At 32.4% G+C, this 24,484-nt stretch overlaps 1 protein-coding gene across 8 annotated transcripts in view; it reads right to left on the reverse strand.

The window, feature by feature from the left end:
- The window catches only part of LOC128172140 (transient receptor potential cation channel subfamily M member-like 2), a 58,100-nt gene that overhangs the window by 23,105 nt on the left and 10,511 nt on the right, over positions 1–24,484 (reverse strand). For 3 of the 8 annotated variants that reach the window (XM_052837941.1, XM_052837907.1, XM_052837916.1), the window contains 22 exons: positions 23,461–23,641; positions 22,853–23,033; positions 19,774–19,937; positions 19,027–19,216; positions 17,467–17,576; positions 16,703–16,800; positions 16,114–16,322; positions 15,443–15,543; positions 14,526–14,564; positions 11,740–11,874; positions 10,829–10,867; positions 9,376–9,435; positions 8,845–9,043; positions 8,145–8,281; positions 7,657–7,757; positions 7,278–7,503; positions 6,337–6,432; positions 5,816–5,892; positions 5,426–5,528; positions 3,766–3,894; positions 870–1,016; positions 9–263 (listed from right to left, as the gene is read on the reverse strand). In XM_052837941.1, the coding sequence (XP_052693901.1) occupies positions 9–263; positions 870–1,016; positions 3,766–3,894; positions 5,426–5,528; positions 5,816–5,892; positions 6,337–6,432; positions 7,278–7,503; positions 7,657–7,757; positions 8,145–8,281; positions 8,845–9,043; positions 9,376–9,435; positions 10,829–10,867; positions 11,740–11,874; positions 14,526–14,564; positions 15,443–15,543; positions 16,114–16,322; positions 16,703–16,800; positions 17,467–17,576; positions 19,027–19,216; positions 19,774–19,937; positions 22,853–23,033; positions 23,461–23,641 (2,977 nt within the window). The remainder of the gene's footprint in view (positions 1–8; positions 264–869; positions 1,017–3,765; positions 3,895–5,425; positions 5,529–5,815; positions 5,893–6,336; positions 6,433–7,277; positions 7,504–7,656; positions 7,758–8,144; positions 8,282–8,844; positions 9,044–9,375; positions 9,436–10,828; positions 10,868–11,739; positions 11,875–14,525; positions 14,565–15,442; positions 15,544–16,113; positions 16,323–16,702; positions 16,801–17,466; positions 17,577–19,026; positions 19,217–19,773; positions 19,938–22,852; positions 23,034–23,460; positions 23,642–24,484) is intronic. The other 5 variants (XM_052837924.1, XM_052837934.1, XM_052837958.1 and 2 more) reach the window with 5 other exon arrangements.

Genomic DNA, 24,484 nt, shown 5'->3' on the forward strand with positions numbered 1-24,484 from the left:
CCACTTACCATTCTCCCAATCATGACAAGCTTTGGCCCAAGTTGTTTGTGGACAGAAAATATATGTAAAATTCTAAAGAAAAAGATGACTAAGTTGAGAGCCATGACACAACGGGCAGCCTCCAAGGTGGAGTCAAAGCGGAGGAAGCGCAGGACGATTCCCATCACAAAAATAAAAATGGTCGCCACATCAACGATGTTCCACGGATCAGTTATATAGCTGTGTAGCTTGGTATTGAAGTTCTTGGTCGAGGAGGATTGCATCTATCAAAATATACATTTCACTGGGTTTGTTTAAAAACATTTCTAAGAAATTTCAATTGAAATTGGAACTTAGTAAGTATTGAATTTTATTAAAAGCATGCAATTTTTTTTTCATGTTTATAACTGCTTTCTTTTTAGTTAAGTTGTTACTAAGCAAAACATTTTTCTGCATGCAGATTTTTTTATTAGTAAAAATAAGAATATATCATAACACAGCATGCCAAATATATATCTATCCAAGCTACAGTATACTACATGCATAATCATTTCATGCAGATTAATATTTTGTTACAAATTACAAATTAGTATAATATTAATATACAACGGCACACATACATATAAATTATTAGCAATCAATACGTCACACAAAACAAAACAAGGAAAAACCAACTGTTACAACTTATTTGCAATTCAAACTTTGAAATCAAATTTACTAATGACTATTGACTGGATACCAAATAATATATAAATAGAGGATCTATATGGGAGAAAAATATTTTCAAAATGCACACAATCAATGAAATCGAAAAAAAGATTTTTTTTTTTAAATGGTTGTAAACAAAAGCAGCTAGAGTATGAAGTAATTTTTGGACACAACTGTAATACCTTTTGAGGGGGGTGAAATGAGTGATTTTTGCCTCGAAAACTCTGAGTGTTATTGGAAGCACTGGGGTTGATGATATGTGAGGCATTTTGATTGGTGGACGTACGATATATTGTAATTCTCTCATATATTGAATACTGCGACAATAACTGTTCAAATTAAAAAACTACATTAGTACAGACAGTGGTACATTGAAACCTATAACTGGCAAAAGTGTGTTTTGCAACATTTCAAAGCAACTGAAACAAATTACTTTGTCCAATATGCAAATATTAGTTTAGCTGTCCATAACATTCCCCCACCCTCTAATCCCTAAAGAAATATATACATTCATTAATTAATAATTGGATTAACATATATAATACATATAATATCATGTAAACAAAATTAACTTGATTTTAAGAATAATAATCCATTTTTTTATGTACATGTAATAACACATAATATGTAATTTTTACATTTGCAGTATATTTTTTCTTATATGTACATGCACATGAAACAATTTAAAAGCACAAATGTTTATTTCTGGGTAAAGTTTTTTAGGAATCAAAAGTTTTTTCATTAATTATAGACAAAATTATGACACACACAATGATTATCAAACAAGATCATGGTTTGCCTGAAGCTTTACTAGCATGTTAAAACACTGCCAGCTTCATAATTTCAATTCATATCTCCCTTTAATTCATAAATTACATATATATATAAGAAAAAAATAGAAATGTTCAAAAAGTTGCTTTTAAAATATGAACTTCATTGGGTCATGATTAAATCTTTGTTAAATTAATTCATGTACTCGACATACCAACCAAGTTGATATCCTAAAGAAGTTTTAAACCACTCAATTAATATTGATCATTCATGGATTCAAACATGTAGAAGCTGGTACATACTAAATGCATCTACTGTGGAATCATTAATTTTCGTGGGGGTCAATTTCGTGGATTGCTTAAATTTTACGGCTTCGTGGGGACGTAATTTTGTGTATTCTTTAATACCTACAGAGGAAATATGACTTTATTACCCTAATTTGTTGATTCGTGGAGGATTGTAATTCGTTGATGAGAGGTACCCACGAATTCCACGAAAATTGAGCCACCACGAAATTTAATGATTCCACAGTATATCAGTTTTCTCAATAAACCGGTTCATTGGTTTTAATTTATTAGTAGTTAAGAGGAAGGAAAAAATATCAGTATTATTAATATAGTTACAGCTAACAATTTCATAAGTGTATTAATTTTAATAAGTGTACTATGACACTGAGGGTGATACATAAAACCTGGTGAAAGACATCACATAAATCGTGCTCACAAATAATTCTCTGTTAAGGGGGAATATTCTTGGCCAGGTAAACAGTAGGAAAATATATAGACATCTTACTGAACAGGGTGTCCAATTACTAAAGGTACGATCTGTAACCTATTTAATGTTTCGAAAATAATATTATCTATTATCTAATATATCTATTTTGATATTCTTTAAATACAGCAAACCTTGTCTTAAAAATTTCTTAGGCAAGACTAGATCCTTAAATTTTTACTGGATAAGACATGAACATTTGCATTTTAACCTTAACTTTAAGTGTAAATACTATCTGTAACCCAACTTTTATTTGTGATGACTTTATTTCCTGATTTATAAAGAATAAACTGGTTCTCTGCAACTAATATTAATAAGAGATGTTTGTGACCTAGCTGGTTGGTGGTGACAAATCATTGCGAAAAACAAGGCTGAGACTTGCAAACCTTGAGAATATTTTTTTTTACTTATAATAAATAAAAGTTGGTTAAATGTATCATATTCTAATAATGTTCTAATGTTAACAAAATTGAATGCAACATATTTCCCTCATAACGTTATAACAAGAGGCCAAGTGGCCACATTGCTCACCTGGGCAACACTAGGACATAACAGATCAAATCAGCTTTAGTTAAGGTATTAATCAATATCAGTAAAAATATTTGGACAATTTAGTACAATAAAGATCTTGTCTTAAAAATTTTAATTTTTTCCTCACATACATATTTTATATTAAACATTAATTATCTTTTGTTGTTTTAGTTTTGAAGATGAAGAATTTTCAAGAATATTCTCTATTTATTACTATATGTATTTAAAAATATAACACCCCTTCCATTCATTTTCTTGGAATCATGATCTGAACAACCTTAAATCTACACTATAACTTAAGAAGTTCCCACACAAATTTCATCTTACCTGTCGAAATGGTTTTTGAGAAGAATTTTTCAAAGATTTTTCCCACAGTCTGTAAATATGTAGGCCCCCATTAAGGCTTTTCTTTACACCCAGGGAATTCATGTTTTAACTAAATCTGAATCTACACTACCTAAAAAAACTTCTGCACAATTTTCAGGGTTTTTTTTTGGCAAAATGGACATTGAAAAGAATATTTTTTTAAATGTGTGTCAACATATTTTCAATAGTTTTAAATCAAATCTCCTTGAAAGAGGGCATGGCTCTTTATATGAACAAACTTGAATCCCCTTCACACAGTAATACTTAAATTGTGTCAAGTTTATTAAAATTGGCCCATGAGTGGTTGTGGAGAAAAAGATTTATATACAATGTGATAAGTTTATATAGACAACAGACAATGAGCAAATTTTGATCAGAAAAGCTTTTTTGATCTTTCGACTCAGGTGGGCTAGCCTAATACATGCAAAAAAAAACAACCTTTTTAAATATTTGTGATTTGCCTAATGAGAATTGATCTATAATTGCCAGTCAAATGATTACCTCACCATATCAGCTAGATCTTGAACCAGCAATATTAATACCAATATTTGAAAATACAAATGTACATCATTTCCTTTTGTGGTTATATATATAACTGTATCTCCACAAAAATGAAATGGTATCTGTCTCCAAGGTTACCTGTCGGACCTCCTCAGCAAATATGCTAAACACCCAAATAATCAGGATAATCTCTTCATTGGAGACATCTTTATTGAACTTGACCAGAAGGATGTAGCTGTACAGCCCCAGGAATATCACATAGGACAACTGGAAATTAACAACAGAACATACTATGTTAGCAATCAGTTGTTGATCTCTAATTAACAGGGTTGGATGGTCATGTCCATTTTTAGGCTATACATTTACTTCCTTGTGAAGAAAAGTTCTGAATAACTATATATAGGGAATCGCTGAAATTTTTAAGCTACTATATTTGAATTTTTTCTTATTTAATGTTAGTTTATGGCCAAAAATATCATACGTCAAAGTTTTAGGTAGATTCGATTGTTAATTTGTTGATAACCCAGCCTCCTTGCACTGAATTTGGGCAATTGTGCTCTACATACACTCCTTATTTAGCTAAAGGCCCTGTCACACCAAGCTGCGTCCCCACGTTCTTACGGAGCTCACACGGCATGTAACTGCGTTTCCATGGAGTTCTACTTGGCGATTAACTGCGCTCTCACTGAGTCTCTGCCGAGCGCTCATAATGTGCTAGGAGTTTTTACAGCACGTCCACGGCGTGCTCTGTGCGCTGACTGCGTGCACAAGACGTTCTTTACTTCTTGGTAGGTTAATATTAATTTGTACAATTTGTATGGGAAACAAACAAGAATTTACAACTAGTAAATAAATGATTAAAAATTTTTTTGATTTTATGAAAAGGTACACTGTAATTGAAACTACTTCTAAACAATTTGTGAAGGACTAGGACAAAACTCTTAGTAGTCAGGTCTACAAAAAAAGATCCCTTATTAGTTGTTAGAAAACATAGAAAAGATGTGAAAACATAAGAACCAAATGGCATGAATTCCATCTACATCCATTGATAAGTCTTGGAATATTAGCAAATGCTACTTTTTACATAGTCATCTACATCCAGTTTGATAATTATTACATCGCTTGCTACTGTACAACAGCCATTGTTCTAGTTTTTGTGGTCTTGATGACAAAGCACTAGAAACACAGTAGGAGCGCGATATAAACGCAGAAGAAACGTCATGAGAGCACGATAAACGCAGCAACAGCTCTTTGGGGTCGCTGTGTGAACGCAACCAAATGAAAAAAAACTTGTTCAAACGCTATGGAAGCGTAGTGAGAGCGCGATAGAGATGCAGTGAGATCCCAAAGAACTCTGTGAGGTCTCCATGAAAGCGCAATTGACTTATCACTGCATCTACACTGCGATTCGCTGCGTTCCTTGAGCGCTCCGTTGGAGCTCTCATGGCGATGTTAGAGATCTTATGGCACTGTCACTGCGACCTCACTACGCTTCTACGGCGTGTTTATCAGAACGCAGAGCCACGGCGCGTACTTTGTGCATGTTCAAAGTGCGCGCCGTCGCATAGTGTTTTAAAATGTTCAAGGCGATCCCACCACGAGGGACGAAGTTACAGCGCTGTAGGAGATTCTACTGCATTTACCTTGGCTTTTTACATTATTTAAGGACGCAGCTGGATCGCCATGAGGACGCAGCTCCGGTGTGCCAGGGATTTAATAACTGCAAGGTCCTAGCCAATAACTGGTCCAGTACCAGTATGACATTTGAAAGCATAGAATTGCAAATGAAAATGCTTACCACATTATGCGCAAAAATAATGACAGGTGCTGTATAAAAATAATAGAGCTTTTTCCAAAAGCTGAGATTTGATGGTTTTGATTCATAATCCACCTGCGGGTCTCTAAAATGACAAAGTTATTATTTGAACAATTAAAAAATAATATAGATAGACCCACCCACAACGTGTTTTAATGGTGCATTTTGTACAATAAATGTTGATTTTATGATAACCATGTATATAATAACTTTATGTTAACATTTTTTGAGTCGACCTTTAAGCTTTTGCAAAAGGCTGTACACGAGATATCTTCTATTTATGTTGTAGCAACTTAAACTTTACACATTTGGTTGAATTTCCAAACAGTTTAATATTTCAGTTATGAATGCTCCAATGCTAGGAAAACTTACTCTTTTTCTTCTTTTACAGGTATAGAGCTCAATGTTTTCTGCTTTTCTAGTTTTCTTTTTTTGTCTCTGAGAACACCCTTCAAAATACAAATAAATAAACGTGATTTAGATGTACTTTAATGTAAATAATTGTGTGTCTTGCATTAATCATCTTGATGAAAAATAAGTTTGTTCAATTTGTAATCTTATCTGTATAATTAATTAAACATCAAATCTAAAAAAAATCTGTGGTGTACATCGAACAGTTAATACGATATTGTCTACACTTAAAGTTTTGTCAAATGATGTGATTATTTTATCTAATCTTAAATCAACTTGCGCAGGTAAGTTGATCAGAGTCAATGGTTGTAGGAGGGCTAGTTGGCTTTTGAAATCATTAAAAGCTTAATATTAATGTTAAAATATTAACATTAATAAAAAACACAAAAAACAAATCAGTAATCAATGTTATTATCATATATCTTTGTATCACTACCAATACTAGGACGTTGTCAGAGATCATGCAGTGTTATTGTTCCTACCTTCTCCTGAAGATTCTCAATGCCATCTTGGTCACTGTCACCCTTAAACTTGATCACAGGAAATATCAGAGGGGGTATAAAGACACACAGCAACAGCTGGAACAAAAACAACAACAGACTTATTTCTGAAGGTGCTGCTGGACAGGAACCTCCCAGGCACATAGCAACATGCATGGGGCTTGATCCGTTCTAAGTCTTTGAAAAGTTGTTACTTTCTTGTATTTCTATGAAAAGATGCTATATGCAAACTTTTAATTCCTTTTTGAAACAAAAGTCTTACTTGCTTAAAGCTATTGCATAAAAAGTACATGGAACAATTTATCCATTTTCTCTTGTAAAATGTTAGTGTACATGCAGTAATAATAATTGTTTTAAAAATTCATTATAAATATTACATTTTTCAGGAATATCAGAAAGGCAATGACAATCTGTCAGATTGGTCAACTTTCAATAATTAAGTGTTTGCTTTCATGCATGCACGCTAACTATTAATGAATAAAAAAAAAAGAACAGACAACTCTGATTCATGCCCAGCTGGTAGAATTATTGTGCACATTTGCAGCTGATCAGAGAAGTTTTACAAACGCACATGTTGCATAAGTGTTTGAGTACAATACGATGCTCATGTTTCGTATTATACATCACAATAAATACTTAGTCAATCCTGTCCGCATTTTTTTTTTAAAGATTGCCGATTTGTTTTTCCTAAAGTGCACTTATGAAAACATAATTTTCTAGATCATGAGGAAATTATGGTGAGAGCATTTTAACACTGCATGTATTTAGGCTGGTATACAAAAGTGAGCATTTTTCCTTAGGTGCTTCACATTTTGATAAATTAGGCTTTACCCCCACCTAAACTTACCTGAGGTAAACCAACTGGTTGAAAACCTTGACATTTAAGCATTTATTGAAAATGTAGCAATTTTACTGGTACCTACCTGCAGCAGCTGATTGTCCAGGGACAGGTGACCCATCCAAACATTATTCAGCAGTGTCTGACAGGCTGTTTGGGAGATGAATTTCTTGTTGTTAGATTCAACGGCTAGAAGTACACAAGTGGCAGCCCCCCAATGCTCCAACTCACGGATTAGAAGGTTCTGAGCCTTCTTCTCCTCCACATCATAACACTCATTCAACACAGCTATGGCAAGATTGGAGAATTCTCTAGAAGCATACGCACATTTGACAAATTAATAAATATTTTTTTTTAAATAAATGCTAGCATGCGATTGGCAAAATATCACGGCAAAACATGCAATTCAATTAAATGTGAATTTGATGAATTTAAAGCAATAATAAAATAAGCATTGAATGTACTGTGAATTTTCTTTGAGTTTTTTGGCTAACTCAGTGTCGTCTGTCTGTCTAGAGAGTGAGTTCAACATCCCACTGGCCACGAGAGCTGCTGCTGTAGCATCCTATGATGAAAATGTAATAATTGATGAATCAGAAACAGGATTTCAATATTTGTAAAACAACATTACAAATGCAACTTGAATACTGAATGAAACTAATATTCTCCCAATCAGGTATCCAACAAGATATGAGGCACACAAAAAATCTATAACATTTACAACCAGGAGGCAGTTTTCTGTCAACTGCTAACTTGCACAATAAAGGAAAAACTATACACTTATAGCTACATGTACCATTTGGAAGGGTAGATCAGAAATGTGACAGTCGTGATCGATTTACAATATTTACAATGAGATAAGGAAAATTATCATTCTTTATTCTAAATTCAAATTTTAATAAAAATTTGCCATTAATGATAGAAATTTCAAATTGATGCAAATGGATGGTACCTTTCCTCCTTTCCATAAAATTTTGGCCATTTCCTGTCGGTTGAGTAAAACTGCCCAAAGAAATAGTTCCTGGAAAGGGTTGTCAAAATCTGGGACTTGATATTCATCTGATGTCAAAAGTTCATTTTCCACTGTCTCTAAAAAAAATTAAAAAACAGAAAAATTAACTTTTGAAGCTTTTTTTAATTTGTTTGTCAAGCAATTTTCATGCAACTCAATTAAAGCTTCTAGTTTGCATTTCTAAGTACTATTTAAGGCAGTTCGCCTGTAAAACTAACTTCAACTCAAACTGAATGTGCTTAGATAATAAAAAACTTAAACCAAATATTAAAGTTTAAGTAATGAATAATATATTTAATATAAAGTCACAAAATTTTTGCAAGATTTAGTTTTCTTACTTAATACTGAAAACCAATGCATCCAAAAATTCTATTCCCACTAATAAGCAAAAAAAATGCAATAACAAAAATTGGCCCCCAAAATTTAAATGATTCCACAGTATTTCTAAAGAAAAAAATAATGGCTAAAAATGTAGAAAATACTCATCTAGTATATTAAAAATTAATTTGAATATGATACATGAATAAATTTTGTACTTGAATTCATTAGATAATCATGATTAATTACCATCATTTATTTTCAGTTGTCTTTCAAAAAATCTCTCTCTCTCTCTCTCTCTCTCTCTCCACACATTGAGTACCTTGTTTTTGTCCTGTTGCCATGGACAGTATTCCCTTCTTGATTCCTGGCATCCCCATACACTTGGCCGACACCCCGTCCAGTAGGTATTCCACATCTAGATCCCTGACCTTGGGGTCAAGCAGGTACCAGGGTGTGTAGAAATCCCCAATCAGATCCTGGATCAGGCAACCAACATCCACCAAGGAAATATACTTTTCCTGAATAAAGAAATCAGCAGATTTTGGGTATTGTGCTATTATGATTAAAAACCTCTCTATCATATAGCCTCATGAGTAAGATTAATCCTATCTTATGGAGTCATTCCAAAATTGGAAAAAAAAACTTCACTTCATATTTGTGTGCTATATGTGTAATATTTCAATATATCAAGAAGTTTTGATCAATCTTCTGCGTTCATTTGAGAAATATTGGTAAGAGTAGCTTTATTTAAAAAACAAACCTTATCTGCACATTTAAATATGTGTAAGTCTTATTATAAAATAAAATATAATATAATTGTTATTCATATGAATTCACGAGTTTCACTTACATTTCCATTTTTTCGGCGAATTTTGTCCAGGAGCTGATAGAGCTGGGTATTCTTGTTTATCTGAAATAAAGAAAAGTAGTAAGGTTGTGATAAATAGCATTCCATATCATGAATTGGTCAATTGGTTACAGATTTAAGTCAACATAATCATACTGATAACAGCCATGATCAAACTGAAAGATTTCATTCCTATATGTTAAAGAATTTCAAAAGATTATCTAATTTAAAATACTACTATAGGTATCAGTAAAAAATTTTTTATATGAATCATCTAAAATTTGAACATAAGAAATTCAGTTAAAAGAAATGCCATCATAACAAAAAGCACATTAACACACCTTAATAAAGAAGCTAGATGAGTAGTTCAAATCCATTTTAAAGCGTGCCCTTTGGGCTTTATTGGATTTGAATCACACCCTAACCAAAATTATCACATCATTAATACTCAAAGAATGATCCCTTATACCTAAAAACAAAAATTACATCTTTCCATACCCAACAATTATCGTAATAAAGGTTGTGATTGCATTTACTATAGTCTGCATCAACACCAAATCACAAAATGATTATTAGTGATTTTGTACTCAACCATCAAATCCCTGTAGCATCAATGCCAAAATAATTCATAAAACTGTACAGATTTTTCAAGTAAAACATTATAGTCTAACACTGTTGATGTATAATTCTTCCTTTTTTTACCACAGCAATATAAGCATGTGGATCGAGCAACATCTGCTCAGGACCAGGGAATTTTTTAAAGGTTTTGCTTCATACTCTCACACAAACTTAACTTAAAAAATACCCCAATGGCATGTCTTTCACCAGCTTTTTTAACTCTTTCAAAATACAAATGCATTAAATTTCCTTGTTTATATATCTGTTGTGTGTTAATTTTAAACTTCCACACACAATTTTAGATATATATATATCACTCAACAATCAGTTACATGTGAGGATATACAGCTACAAACCAAAAAATGCTTAAATCTTTCTCATTTCTTTGTTTATGAAAAGTTTAATGTAGAAGAATGTAAAATTTGTTACTGCAAACAAACTTTAATTAATTCCCAAAAAAGTTTTTTGCAAAGATGGAGGAGCCATTTGAAAAACTGTTTCGTCATTACGTTGTATCTGTGAGATATGCATTCAAGATGAAAGAGGCTAGTACAGGCTACTAGCAGCTAAGTCTTGAATCTTGGGTCAAAATCTGAGATTTCCGTTTTTACATGTCCCATTTAACTGGCATCACACAACTGGTTTATAAAAACCAGTTTTAACCAGATCACATTAAAAAAAACTGCAGATCGAGGTACAGTATTTAGGGGGTTTTTTGTGAATGAAAACATGTTTTGTTTTTTTCTAATTTGACTAGGTGATGCAAAAAAAGGATGTATTAGTACCCAAGCAAACAATAGTAAATGTTGTGACAGCATATAGTTCACATAAATCTAACCTCTTGCATCATATTACTTGATGAGTCATATAAGTCTCTCTGAAATTAAAGAAATTTATAATATGTATATAACCGTGACCCCGATTCAAAATCTGCTTAAGCAGACTGCATTATCTCAAACAAAGCTAACTCGGCTGAGAGATACCAATGCAATCAACAGATATTAAAATTTCACAATATTCGACAGGATTCATGCGTGTAATATATTGTTGTGTTGTCTCTCATTGGTAGAATTTTTTTAATTGGCTTACCTGGTCAGATATTATTCAAACTATTTCTACATCATTTAGGAATTTTACTGATTAAGTACAAAGCATGTCAATGTCTAAAAGATTTATTATGAGTTATCTACAGTTTCTTTAATAAAGAATCTTTTCTTTTCTTTTTTTCTTTTTATTTCAACATGACCACCATATGCTTAAGTGCAATTTTAATCATGATATTGTTTTACAAATATGTCACTTTATTGGGTTTTTTCTTCTTTAAAAAAAAAAGGACCATGAAATAGTTTTATTTTGAACAGTTCCAAAATTGTCTGACCAGATGAGCCAATTACAAAATTCTACCAATATGACAAATAAAACTCATGTGAACAACATGTTACAATCATGGGTAGGTGAAGAAATAGAGCACAATCTTGTCTCAACCAATTCTTCAAATACAGTCAAACCTCGTTATCTCGAAACTATGGGACTGGTTAAAAACTTTGAGATATCCAATTATTCAAGATATCAAGGGTAAATCACTTAAAAGTATAGGTAGTTGGGACTAAAAAATCAATTTGACTTATCCATTGTTTTCGAGATATCGGTGTTTGAGATAACGAAGTTCAACTGTAACTAATGTGATGGAACATATACAAATAAACAGTGAAACGCATTTGTTCCATCATCTTTAAATGGTCGACTCACATGGTTGTAGAGCTTCAGTAGCCTTTTCTTGGTGAGGAAATCTTTGAGGTTAACCCCATTATCCATCAACAGTTCCACAAACGTGACTCGATTCAAAATCAGGGCAGACTGCATTATCTCAAACAGCATACTTGGCTGAAAGATATCCAATCAAACGATGTTAAAATTTCACAAAATTTAAAAAGATGAATGCATGGTTGACTTGATTGAATTATTATACTGTAATAAATTATGCAATTTTATTTCTCTTGTTCTACATTTGTAACATTTAATTTTGCTCCGTTTGCATTTAATAACATTAACCTTTTTGCACTCACCATGCTCCAAACTACTTGTACTCTAGCTGTGTTTTAATTAGTATCATTTTAAAGATTTAATATATCATCATTCAGTTGCTTTTTACTTTGTTGTATTCCCCCTACCTTCATGAACTTTTTCGTCCTTAAATTTGACCATCTGGTTTTTGTGGGACAGCACATTCAAACTTTAATTTTAACATGCCAATAACAATAATACATCTTCTACTAGGAAGTCTTATCTTCTTGCAAGATCAAGTTATTACATGACAATGTACATAACATTTCTCTATTTGGAGGGGGATATGAGGCCCATATTGATGCTATGGAAAATGTTACATTGTTAAAATAAATTAAAATTTACAAAGTTTTTTTTAGTCTTTCAAAGAGTACAATGAATATGAAAAAAAAATTAATTTCCATATCATATATAACATGTGCAATAATCTCCAAATACATTGTAAAAGATGCAAATTTGTTTTTATTAACACTTCATATGTTAGTTTATTAATAATATGGCCTCATGTAGATGAAATGTAAATTATAACTATAAAATCCATGCATGCTAATTAAGGCTCCATTAAATGATATTTCATATTTTCCAAACCATTGAAAAAAAAAAATCCTAAGAGTGTATTAGAAGATTAAAATCAGCAAAAAAAATATCCAGTAAGATATGGAATATTTTATAATGTAAAACACTCATATTTGTATGTATATATAGTGTATTGGTATGTAGAAGGTGTTTCAGCAAACTAACCTCTTTCGATATAATCTGTTTATGGTACAGTAAAATCAAAACGTAATGTCAAACATGGCTTTGGCTATATAATTTCTTAATATTCATAATTTAACTTAACATAAAGTAATATAAAAATTTAAACAACATTGTCATATCAGATATTACAATTTGAAGCATAAGAATTGTTTTAACTATAAGAATCACTGAATTCAATGAAAAACTGTAAAAAACAAACAATGCGATATGGCAGTCGATCATCCAACTTTTTTTTACCGTTCAAATAAATATGTATACCAAATTAGATTGACTTTTAAACATTTCATGAATTAAAAATATTATAGATATATTAAAATGCTGCACTGTTACTTTTCAAAGGTTTAAGAAATGAATATAAATACAAACATATACAATGTATATGCTTTGATATGCAAAAAAAAACTAGAAAGATTTTAGTAGCTGTAAATTGTTTGACACGTACCATAAAATAATAAATTGTGATGAATTTATGTAAAGATTTGCTTTTATGTATGTATAGTAATGCATGTGAAGTTTGATTAAGAGCAAAGGTTGCATTATAATTCTTTGATGGCTGTACTCTCAGCTATATAGAATGAAAATAACATCAACAACAAAACAATTTGAAAGTTGAATTTGATTTCGAAGATAGGTTCATGTGGATAAGATGCAAAAGCAAATTAAATTTAAAGCATTTTTGCAGCATGATCGAACTGAGTTCCAACATCCAACCAAAATATCTGCAGTTTCTGTTTGCCATCAGACAGCATATGCAAGATTATAAATGGGAACATGTGTTCTACTACACTGGCACACCAGGGGCAGGGGATCGAAAAAGCATTATCATTAGGAAGTCAAAGAAATATACCATTTTTTTAAATTTCAGCCAATTAAATTGCCAAATTTGTTTAACAGATGAACAGCCTTATAATATGCTCTGGTAGATATCTGTAAGACTTAGAATTGAAAGAAATTTATAACTAAAGGCTCCAGCTCTGTTATTTTATTTTCAAAAGTCCAGGATATTTGGACTTTAATGTCTGAATAAAATTATTTTTCAAACTAATGTCTAATAATATAGGAAAGTACAGACCATAATTGATAATTTAAAAAAAAAAATCAAAGGTAGTAGGAAGGAAAAAATGAGTGACAAGAAAGAGCAAAGCAGTTCAACACTTTGAATAAGTATTACAAGTTGATTCATCAGCAAAATCACTTAATTTTTTCATCTAGCAACAATATGCTTGTAATATAACAATGTTGCATTCTTTTACTAATCATGAATTACATTTATACATTTGGAATTTAAGTTTTACTACATGTACTTAGATTATAGTCCACGGAACAATAATGTAACCAACATTAACAACCTATTGTATTGTGACTTTAACCTTTTTTGTCATTATTACTCCTACTGTACATGTGATCCTTGACTGTGTTCGTGTACATTTGTATATACTGATTTTGAACCTCAAATACCAGTGAACTGGCCTTGAGTGAATAAAGAATTGAAATGAATTGAATTGTATCAATCAATTGCATCAATCACTCAAAACATGTATATCTGATGCATTATTGATAATTGCTGAGTAGAACTTATCGTTTATAATTACATGTACTATTAAATGTAATAGCAAGTACTTTAACATAATTCTGAATGAATCTACACAGTTCTAGCATTGTTCTAGGAAATCTAAGCATTAGTTTTCACACTTCTTAAATCTAAATCATACCACATCTTTGTTTCTGTGCCGATTAACACCCTCCTTATACTGAAAACATAGTTCTACTGTAATAGCTTAACAAACCTATATATAGATAAGAGAAACATCAAAGGTTCAACTTTGAGTCTTCCACTTCTCAAACATTGATTTACAACTGTTCCAGTAAGGGTCATGTAGGAGCAACTTTTCAATATTGGCAAAAACTAAATGTTCATTCATTCTTAGTTAGCAGTAGGGACAGATTTAAAATTGTTTTTGTCATCATACTTATGCTGTCTATGTAAAAGAATCAAAGTCCATGAAACTAAGGAAAATTTGCATAGTTAAAGATTTATGAATATTCAGATAATTCTGGTTAGTAGCTTAGTATCTTATTTATTTATTTAAACAAAAACATAGGAAAGACCACACAAACATTCCATGGAAAATTGGAAGATATGAGAGATTATAAAACATAATATCATATGTATGACTGATGTATGCTGTAAAAGTAGTTATTTACACAATTATGAATTTTCTATGGTCAAACAATATGCATGGGTGTTTAATACGCGGACACGTGATTCATTACTCTAAAGTTTTGAATTTTTTACCATACCCGTGGGGGTATTTTACACGGTTTAAGCTTACTGTATAACTAATGTAAATTTCCACACCCCTAAATAACCACTTTTACAGTAGCTATAAGTTTGATATTTTATGAGATTAATGTAAGAGGGTTAAAATGTTCACATCTACTCAAGGGCATTCTCATGTGATCTCAGCAGGGATGAATTTTGTGTTTAAGTAGCATAATGAGAACATCTAATAATAAATTCAACTGTTAATTGTTACAGGTTATGTTATTTCATGCTTCAAATGAGCTCAACAAGCTCAAACATTTTGTAAGTCAGACATTATTGATAAAAACTTGATCAACTCTTTACCTGAATGAAGCGATCGTCTGTAAAGATCTCACTTTTGGCAATGTCTATTCTGTTCCATGCTAAAGCCAACTTTAACTGGTCAAAAATTTGATCCTTGTTAGCTGCGAGATAAAAGGAGAGTGCTTGTTTTAAATACATGCATATCAAAAAATGCTGAAACAATTAAAGAGACTGCAAAACCAAAGACAAAGTTTAACCATGCAGCACTCTCAATAACACATAAAAATATGTCAATGATAGAATACAGCACATCTGTGCAATGTGATAATTTATATGTTTTAACACAATATTTCATTATCTTCTTTTCTTTTTTTTCAAAATTCACTTCCAAACTCAAATAAATAGAGCTTAAAATTTTCTTGAAATATGTTCAACAGACACAAATAAAGACTATAGAATGCATACAATACTTTCATTGTCTTCCCTTGACCTTTGGAGGCTTCTACCTCTGATCTCACATTGACCACAAGGCCATAAATCTTAGAAAGACTTACTTTTGATCTCAGTTTAACTTTAAGCAGAGGAATCAACATGATCAATGTGAAAAGTGGGACCAAAATCAAAAGAGTCACTCACCAAGAGTGAGCTTGTCTCAAATTTTATGGCATTGGAGCTACATTTGTAGTTCACAAATGTATTTTTGACAACTTATGATTCTCATGATGACTCACCTCTTAGTAATGCCTGCAGGATGGCCCTGTCTATATCCTTGGATGACCCCCTACCTCCAATACTGAATTCAAACACTGTCACAAGGTCACGGTTTTTCAAGGTCTCTTTCACCATCTCACAATGTCTCACAAGATTCTTCTTTCCAAAATTCTCTTCCACCTGATTTCGAATTTCTGCTTCCACTGAGGCATCAAATATTGTCTGTGTTCTGTCAAAAAGAACATTGAAGAGGTTGATTTACACTTGGCCAACATTCTGATTTTTTTCAATTCCAACCTGCCCATCTTTCTTACTGTTGAAAATTGTGATTTTCAAACCTGTCAGTTATTTCTAGTATTAATTAGACTAATTGCTTAGCTCAACAAGTTCAAGTTTAGTTTATTAACTTTATGGTTCAAGAAGAACATTAATTTACGAAGTATACAGAATAAAAATAAATGCTAATTGTCAGAAGTATACAAACATGGTCATACAGGAAAATGGTAGTAAAAATAGTTGTTTAACAGAAATAGCATGGGACTTAATTTCACATGTTCATAAGAAAGTAATGATAACTGCATGCATATCTTAGAATTCCAATTTACTAACATCTTTTTAGTTTTTCCCTCTTGATCTGTTGCACCTATTTCTTCTCCTATGGAATTTTGATATGCATATGCCAATATGTCTGCTGCTCTTCCAGATCCCTAAAAGGAAAGGTTATAGAAATGCACAGTCATTAAGTCTAGCACCAATGAACTACATGCATTCAATAAACATCATCTTGCCAACTGTAGATTTGAAACTTTAGAATTAACTGTCAATCCTTTGCAGGAACATTATTTGCACATTTTAATTTATAACTTAAGGGAGCAATATTGTGCACAGTGACATTGGGATTGTTATTGAGAACTTTAACTGCACTATGACTATAGGTGTGTTATAGGACACTTTGCAACTGTACTACAACTGTATATGTGTGATAATGGCCACTTTACCTGCACTATGACTATGGGAGTTTTATTTGATATTTTACCCCCACTATGACTATGGGAGTTTTGTTTGATATTTTACTGCACTATGACTATGGGAGTTTTATTTGATATTTTACCTGCACTATGACTATGGGAGTTTTGTTTGATATCTTACCTGCACTATGACTATTGGAGTTTTATTTAATATTTTACCTGCACTATGACTATGGGAGTTTTATTTGATATTTTACTGCACTATGACTATCATAATGGGAGTTTTATTTGATATTTTACTTAACTAGTACTATGTAAGTTTTATTTGATATTTTACCTGCACTATGACTATGGGAGTTTTATTTGATATTTTACCTGCACTATGGTTGTTATTAGACAATTTACCTGCACTATGACTATGGGAGTGTTATTGGCCACAGCTTGGTGGGCTGTCTCCAGCGTTCCTGGTCCCCCCTCCAAAACTAAGAGCACCACAGGGACATACACCGAGGCGTCTACAGATAAAAGACAAATCCATTACATAAAGAAGCATTCTTTGTCATTTATATGACATTTTCAAAAATTACAATAAGAAATTTCTTTTTACTGGACATCCAAACACATTTTGATTACCGTATTTTTCGGGGCATAGGCAGGTATTTTTTCCTCCGATGAGCGAGCCCCGGCCTATCCCCCGGGATGGGCTATTCTTAGACTCAAAGTTAAGAAAATTTAACAGTAAAATATAAAATCCACTGTTTTTATCCGTTGCACTGTTGTAGCAGTTTATGATGAGGGTTGGGTTTTTTCATCTGTTTGAACTATTGTTCGATAGTTGTCCAGTTGATAATTTTTGTAATGTCATCGTGAGTAATAAAATGTACAGTACTGTACAAGGTATTTCTTTACAATCCCAATCAAAAGAATTTTTTCCCACGTTCGTGTATGAACCCAGCTGGAAACTATTATTGCGTAGTAAAAAAGAAAACGAAACCGAGTAGAATGTAATATGACGGAATTTTGGTGAATTCTTCATGTCTGCGTTCGCAGGAATCACTGGTCTTGGGTGTAGAATAAATCAAATGCTACGTGTTTTTACAATTAATTTTCTGTTGGATGAAATAACGGTATTCTGGTGTCGTGTGTATAGACAAAGGTGTGAAACCCGTGACTAAAACACAGCCTGGGGGCACGTAGTCTAGTGAACACCGTTTTACTTCATTGCATTAACTGTGTTTTTAACATTACTTCTCTGCATAACGACAAGTCACTATTTAATTAATTAATGGAAAGAACACAAATGTTCGGTATTTCGTTTTCTCATTCATAGCGATTACGGGGGATAACTCTATTTGAATATGAAACCACATGTTGAGCTAATGGACGCCATACCCTGTATTTACAAGTAGCTTTCAAAGTATAACTTGATTAAATGAGATTTAGCAATAAGCTATGTAAAATTACGATACACAACGATACACCTACGAATACGGAAGAGACCAAACAGCCACAAAACACAGATTAATTTTTAAAAATTGCTTGAAATATATATGTTAAGCAAATTTAATAACTTTAATTACTCTTTTGACTTTCTACATTGATATTCTGAAAGTATATACTTAATACGGTGACTTTCTTAATCAGCGGTCATACTTTCACTATAGTAATCATCGATTGAAAATCGGTTTTCCCCCAATTAGGCTAGTCTAAGGATTTTTCTTGAATTTTGTCTAAAAATTAGCAATTCGGCCTATGCCCCACATCGACATATGCCCCGAAAAATACGGAAATCACTTGGGATAAATCAATTGTTTACGTTCTTACTATATGAATTCTGAAATGTTTTGTGAAATAAAAAAAAAATTGATTTTTATTAATTAATGTTACACAAACAAACAATTCAACCAATGTTTCATAAAAAGATATATTTTATAACATTTTATTTATCTTTCATAGTTCACTCACTTTTCCCAGTGTTGGTTTTCATGTTAGCAATAGAATTTTCCATCCAAGCTCGGAATGGGATCTCCACTCCAAACTGGTGCTGTGTCCCATTGTCCACCAGTACAAAGTGAGTGTGGTTTGGGTCCAAAAAGCTTTCCTTTGGTCTTTGTTTCTTTCCAAGTCTGTAAGAAGCTGGCCACTTTCCCCGACACTGACGAAATAAAAGTTATCAATTTATATACCAATCATTCATGAATGAGACATTTTAAAGTGATATAAATAACACTTAATTAAGTTTTCTGATAAATTGGGATTATGTGGCCTTGAGAAAGTGAGAATCCGCATGCGATTTAATATCTTCAGTATACAGGTAAATATGTTACTTCGTTCCCATGAACTTATTTCCACTGCTTACAGATATGACTTACATGTAATATTGTTTAGTTTTGATCTTAAGAATTTAGAAATTAATATCATGATAGAATGCTGGATAGAATTTTACATTTCTTGTTTGAAAAAATATCTTAAATGGTGCACAGATGACTTGTAACTTTGAAATAAATTTACTGGCCTATAAAAAAGCACAAAACAATTAACAGGATTGGATGAATGGAAAAACTGTTAAAACTGAACGATAAACCTAATTGCACTAACGCACTATATGATAAGGTTAACACACGATAGAACAATAAACATGCATGTTACAATAGGATTGATACCTGATATGATGGGATAGGACTGTAAAAAATAACTTTGCTGGTACTATACCTCAGAATCTGTAAGATCCTCTTTGTTTTGTATACAGCCCCATGTGGCGACCCCGATGACGATGATTGGATTAGTGGAGGCAGACACCAGTCCGTAGTCCCTGACCGCCTCACCCACATGCTTCATCACTCCAGCATTGGTCCCGCCGGTAATAATCCAGGCTCCTAAAGGTACAACGTCAAGACAATCATTTACACCCAGTATTGTTCTAATACTAATACTAATACTAAATACTCTTTTTTTTTAGAGAACAAACAAGATAAAAAAAAACCAAAATCAACCCTTACAAACAACACTATTTTTAAAGGGCATGCAAATAAAAAATTCAACAAAGAAACATTCAAGTATGAAAAATATGAGAAATTCTGAAACCAACAAGTTTTAGAGCATGATTTACTGTAGGGTATGTTTCTGAAGGTCCATTTTTCTTTAGATTTTTGTGCAAGTTTTTAGACACAGGGATATATCAAGTTCCAACCACTTTTTAAATAAGATATTCAGACACACAGCATTATGACTTCACACTGATTTGAATTTGATTTTCATTATTAAATTAATAAATGTGAATTCAAATTAATATAGAAAATCCAAGAATTACAAGCAGCCATTTCTTTAAACATTTATTTCAGAAAATTCAACATACATTTTGTTCTTTGAAGCATTATATATTCTTTGAAGCATTATATATATAACAAGAGGCCCATGGGCCACATCGCTCACCTGAACAGCAGTTCCTTGTAACATTACATTTCGTAGCATATGCTTTTTCTATTTTAAACATAGAACCCCTTTCTGGGGACCCAGTATTGGTCCAAGGTTTATGGTTGGCTTAAACAACATAAATAGTAACATAGGAATGAAAATGTGTAGCACTGTGGTGGGACCGCACGTACACAGCCTGAAAAACTGAACGTAGAAGAGTTCCACTTCAAGAGGAATAACTCTCAGACTGTAAAGAACATCAACAAAGATAACTCTTGGTTCCACTACATTAGAGTTTACACAATTTAAGGATCCTTGCATAGTAATCTCACAAACTGTAGCATTATAGTTCTCGAGAAAAACTTTTTAAAAACATTTTCAATATATCTTTTTCTATGTTAAACTTTGAACCCCTCTTGGGGCCACAGTATTAGTCCAGTGCTAAAGTTTTAATTATTTGGAATCTACATTATTTAAGGATGCTTGCATAGTAATCTCACAAGCTGGAGCATTATAGTTCCCTAGAAAAAGATTTTTCTACATTTTCCCTCAATACTTCTATGCTAAACTTTGAACACCTCTTGGGGCCCCAGTATTAGATTGAGGTCACGGCTTTTATAATTTCAAATCTACACTATTTGAGATGCTTACGTAGTTATCTGACAAATTGATGCATTAGTTCTCGAAAAGAAGATTTTTAAACATTTTCCATATATACCGGTACTTCTACATTTAACTTTAAACCCATCTTGGGTCCCCAGTATTCGTCCAGGGGTCACTATTTTAAAACTGTCGAACCTTCATTATTAAGGTTGTATGCATGATAGTAATATCACAAATTGAGGCATTGTAGTTCTCGAGAGGAAGATTTTTTAACATGTTACCTTTATATTTCTATAATAAACACTGACCCCCTCTTGGGGCCCCAGTATTGGTCTGGGGGTCACGATTTTACCAATTAGGAATCTACATAAGCGAAGGATGCATGCATAGAAATTCCACAAACTATAACATTGTAGTTCTTGAGAAGAAAATTTTTAACCTTTTCCTTTATGTTTTTTAAAATGTTTAAATTTTGAACCCCTCTTGGTGCCCATCAATTGTCCGGGGGTTACGATTTTTACAAATTCTAATCTACATTATTTAAGGATGTACATGTATGCATAGTAATATCCCAAACAGTTGCATTATAGTTCTTAAGAAGAAGAACATTAAAACATTTTCCTATATAATTATGTTAAAATCTAAACCCCTCCTGGGGCCCCACTTTTGTTCGGGGGTCACGATTTTTACAATTTAGAATTTTCACTATATATACAAGCTTTTGTGTAAATATTGGCATTTCTGGTGCAGTGGTTCTTGAGAAGAAGATTTTTTAACATTTTCCTATGCATTTCTATGTTTAACTTTGAACCCCGCCTGGGGCCCCAGTTTTGGTCCAAGGTCACGATTATTACAATTTAGAATCTTCACTATATATACAAGCTTTTGTGTAAAAATTGGCATTTCTGGTGCAGTGGTTCTTGAGAAGAAGATTTTTAAAGACATGCACCCTATACTCACTGTTTCGCAATTATCTCCCTTTTGAAAAGGGCTGTGCCCTTTATTTTGACAATTTATAATCCCCTTTCCATAAGGATGCTTTGTACCAAATTTTGTTAAATTTGGCCCAGTGGTTTTTGGACGGACGGACGACGGACAAGGGGTGATCAGAAAAGCTCACTTGAACCTTCGGTTCAGGTGAGCTAAAAATGTCTGGGGATTTAAATTCAACATGCAATGAAAGAGCACATGTCATTTCTTAATCAGTGGTAAGAATATATGTGCAGTCATTCAATATTCAGCTCATCAAACCTTAATTAAGTATAACTTGTCAGATTACTGCACATACATGCCTGAATATAATGTAAGCACCTTATTTAATGTTATGACATGGATTTGGTCAGAGATATTACATTGAGATATGTTTGTCAAGTACATGTCTAATCTTCCTTATGAAATCTATAGGAATTTTCTTTCTCCATATAGATTTTTTCCCCCATGATTCTTCTATTTCTTCAAATTCTTATTTAAGATTTAACAAACACAATAGCAGAATGCAAAGAAGAAGAAAATTAATATATCTAGCTTTCATCATGTAAACTTAGCCGAATGCAAAAATCAATTTTGCAACATTTGAACATTGCTAACTCGATCCACACAGGACACACATAAAAGCAAACAGAACATTAATTATATATAACTAAGCTGTAAATACAGTTTTATTTGGTATTTTCATATTGCAAATCATGCAGTGAGGCATACAGTTTAAACACAACACTGACTCATAATTGGCTCATTTAATCTTATTGTGCTTACGCTATCATCTTCAACTGACCTGTACTGCGGGCTACTTTCATAAGGCCACGCCTGAACTCCTCCTTGAGTTTCTGTTTCATGGTGAAGTTTTTGGCACCCCCCGTCACAGAGATGAGTAGGTTGGGTTTCTCTAGCCCCCATACATCCATCATCAGTTCCATCATATCCTTCATCTTTGTATCCACATCCACACGAACATACTTTCAACAAAAATAACGCATCATCATTGAAAGCCAGATAATTCATTTTTCTTTAACTGAATTATCACTTTTTTTTGCATGCAAAATCCAATTAATGATATAATAATTAAACTTTCACTATTTTGCAGTCTGAGGGTTTTAAAGATTATGTTTAATTAATTATGACAAAACTTGATCAAAGGTTTCCAGGCATGATTTATGCATTGAATTACCCCACATAACAGACAAGAGGACAATCAAGTGTCAACAAATTTTGAACAATGTTGAATTGAGAAATAACATTTTCAGAAACTTTCAATTACTTCCAACATTTCAGATATATAAATTATCCCTATAATTTACAAATGTCTTAAAACAACAAAAATTCTTTCAAGTTACAGGTAATTAAATGAAATTTTGTCATTTTTCATATTTAAAGGGAACTTACATTTCTTTCATTCTCTCCAAACCCCAAGAACTCCACAGTACCAAATGCATTAGTTCTGGTGGCCTTTGTATGGGTGTCCACTTTCCAGTCCTCCATCCCAGAGGTGCCGGAGGACAAGGACTGGCCATGGGTGGACCTGGGGTAGCCACACCTACAGATGGGTTCTGCCTCCGACTGGATACTGCAAAACAGAAAAGATTTGTTATTGGTGACCAGATCGGCAGACAAATCGTCAAATTAAACTTACCAGGGAAATCCTGTTATTGTTAATACACTGTAGTTGTTAATTTATTTTACTAGATTGAAAAATCAAAATTCAAATCTTAACAAGGAAATCCTTTGGTGCAGTGATTTTGTAAATTTAATGTACATACAGTATGCAACTTGGTTCAGAATGGAAAACAAGTCATCACAACTCAACAAGCAAATTCTACAGAGCAATAATACTGTAAATGTGCATAAATAAGTGCACTCAAATTTGAGCACAATTTTCCTCTTCATCTAATTAACGTCATGATCATATATTAGCCCACTCAGCAACAAGCATAAGGGTTTAAATCGTATGTTAGGGGAATGTGCTTTAATTAGCCAAGAAGTGCAGCAAGTGCAACAGGCACCAAAGTATGATTACTGCTAAATTAAGTATGCATGTTTACAGCAATAGGCACTTAATAATGAATGCAAGTGTTTTTTAAAAACTCTGATTAATTATCCATTCCATTAAATTGCAAACTTTGATAGAAAAATACAAGGGGAATAAATTAATTTTTTTTCTATCATTCTCTAAATAAATGGTTCTTGTTGATTTTGTTCAAACTTCTAAAAATTCTTAATAATTACCCATTCTTCTTGTACAAGTATTTCACTTGCTAATTTTTTTAACCACAATAATGAAAATAATAAAAATGCATATTTATCAATGCAAATATAATGTTGATTATCATCTATTTATATATTTTACTCATTGGACACGAAACTAGCAATCCATAAGAGTAAATGTGGGTTTTTTCCATTCCCAGATAAT

The sequence above is a fragment of the Crassostrea angulata genome, chromosome 1, assembly GCF_025612915.1.
Source record: "Crassostrea angulata isolate pt1a10 chromosome 1, ASM2561291v2, whole genome shotgun sequence".
Lineage (NCBI taxonomy): Eukaryota > Metazoa > Mollusca > Bivalvia > Ostreida > Ostreidae > Magallana > Magallana angulata.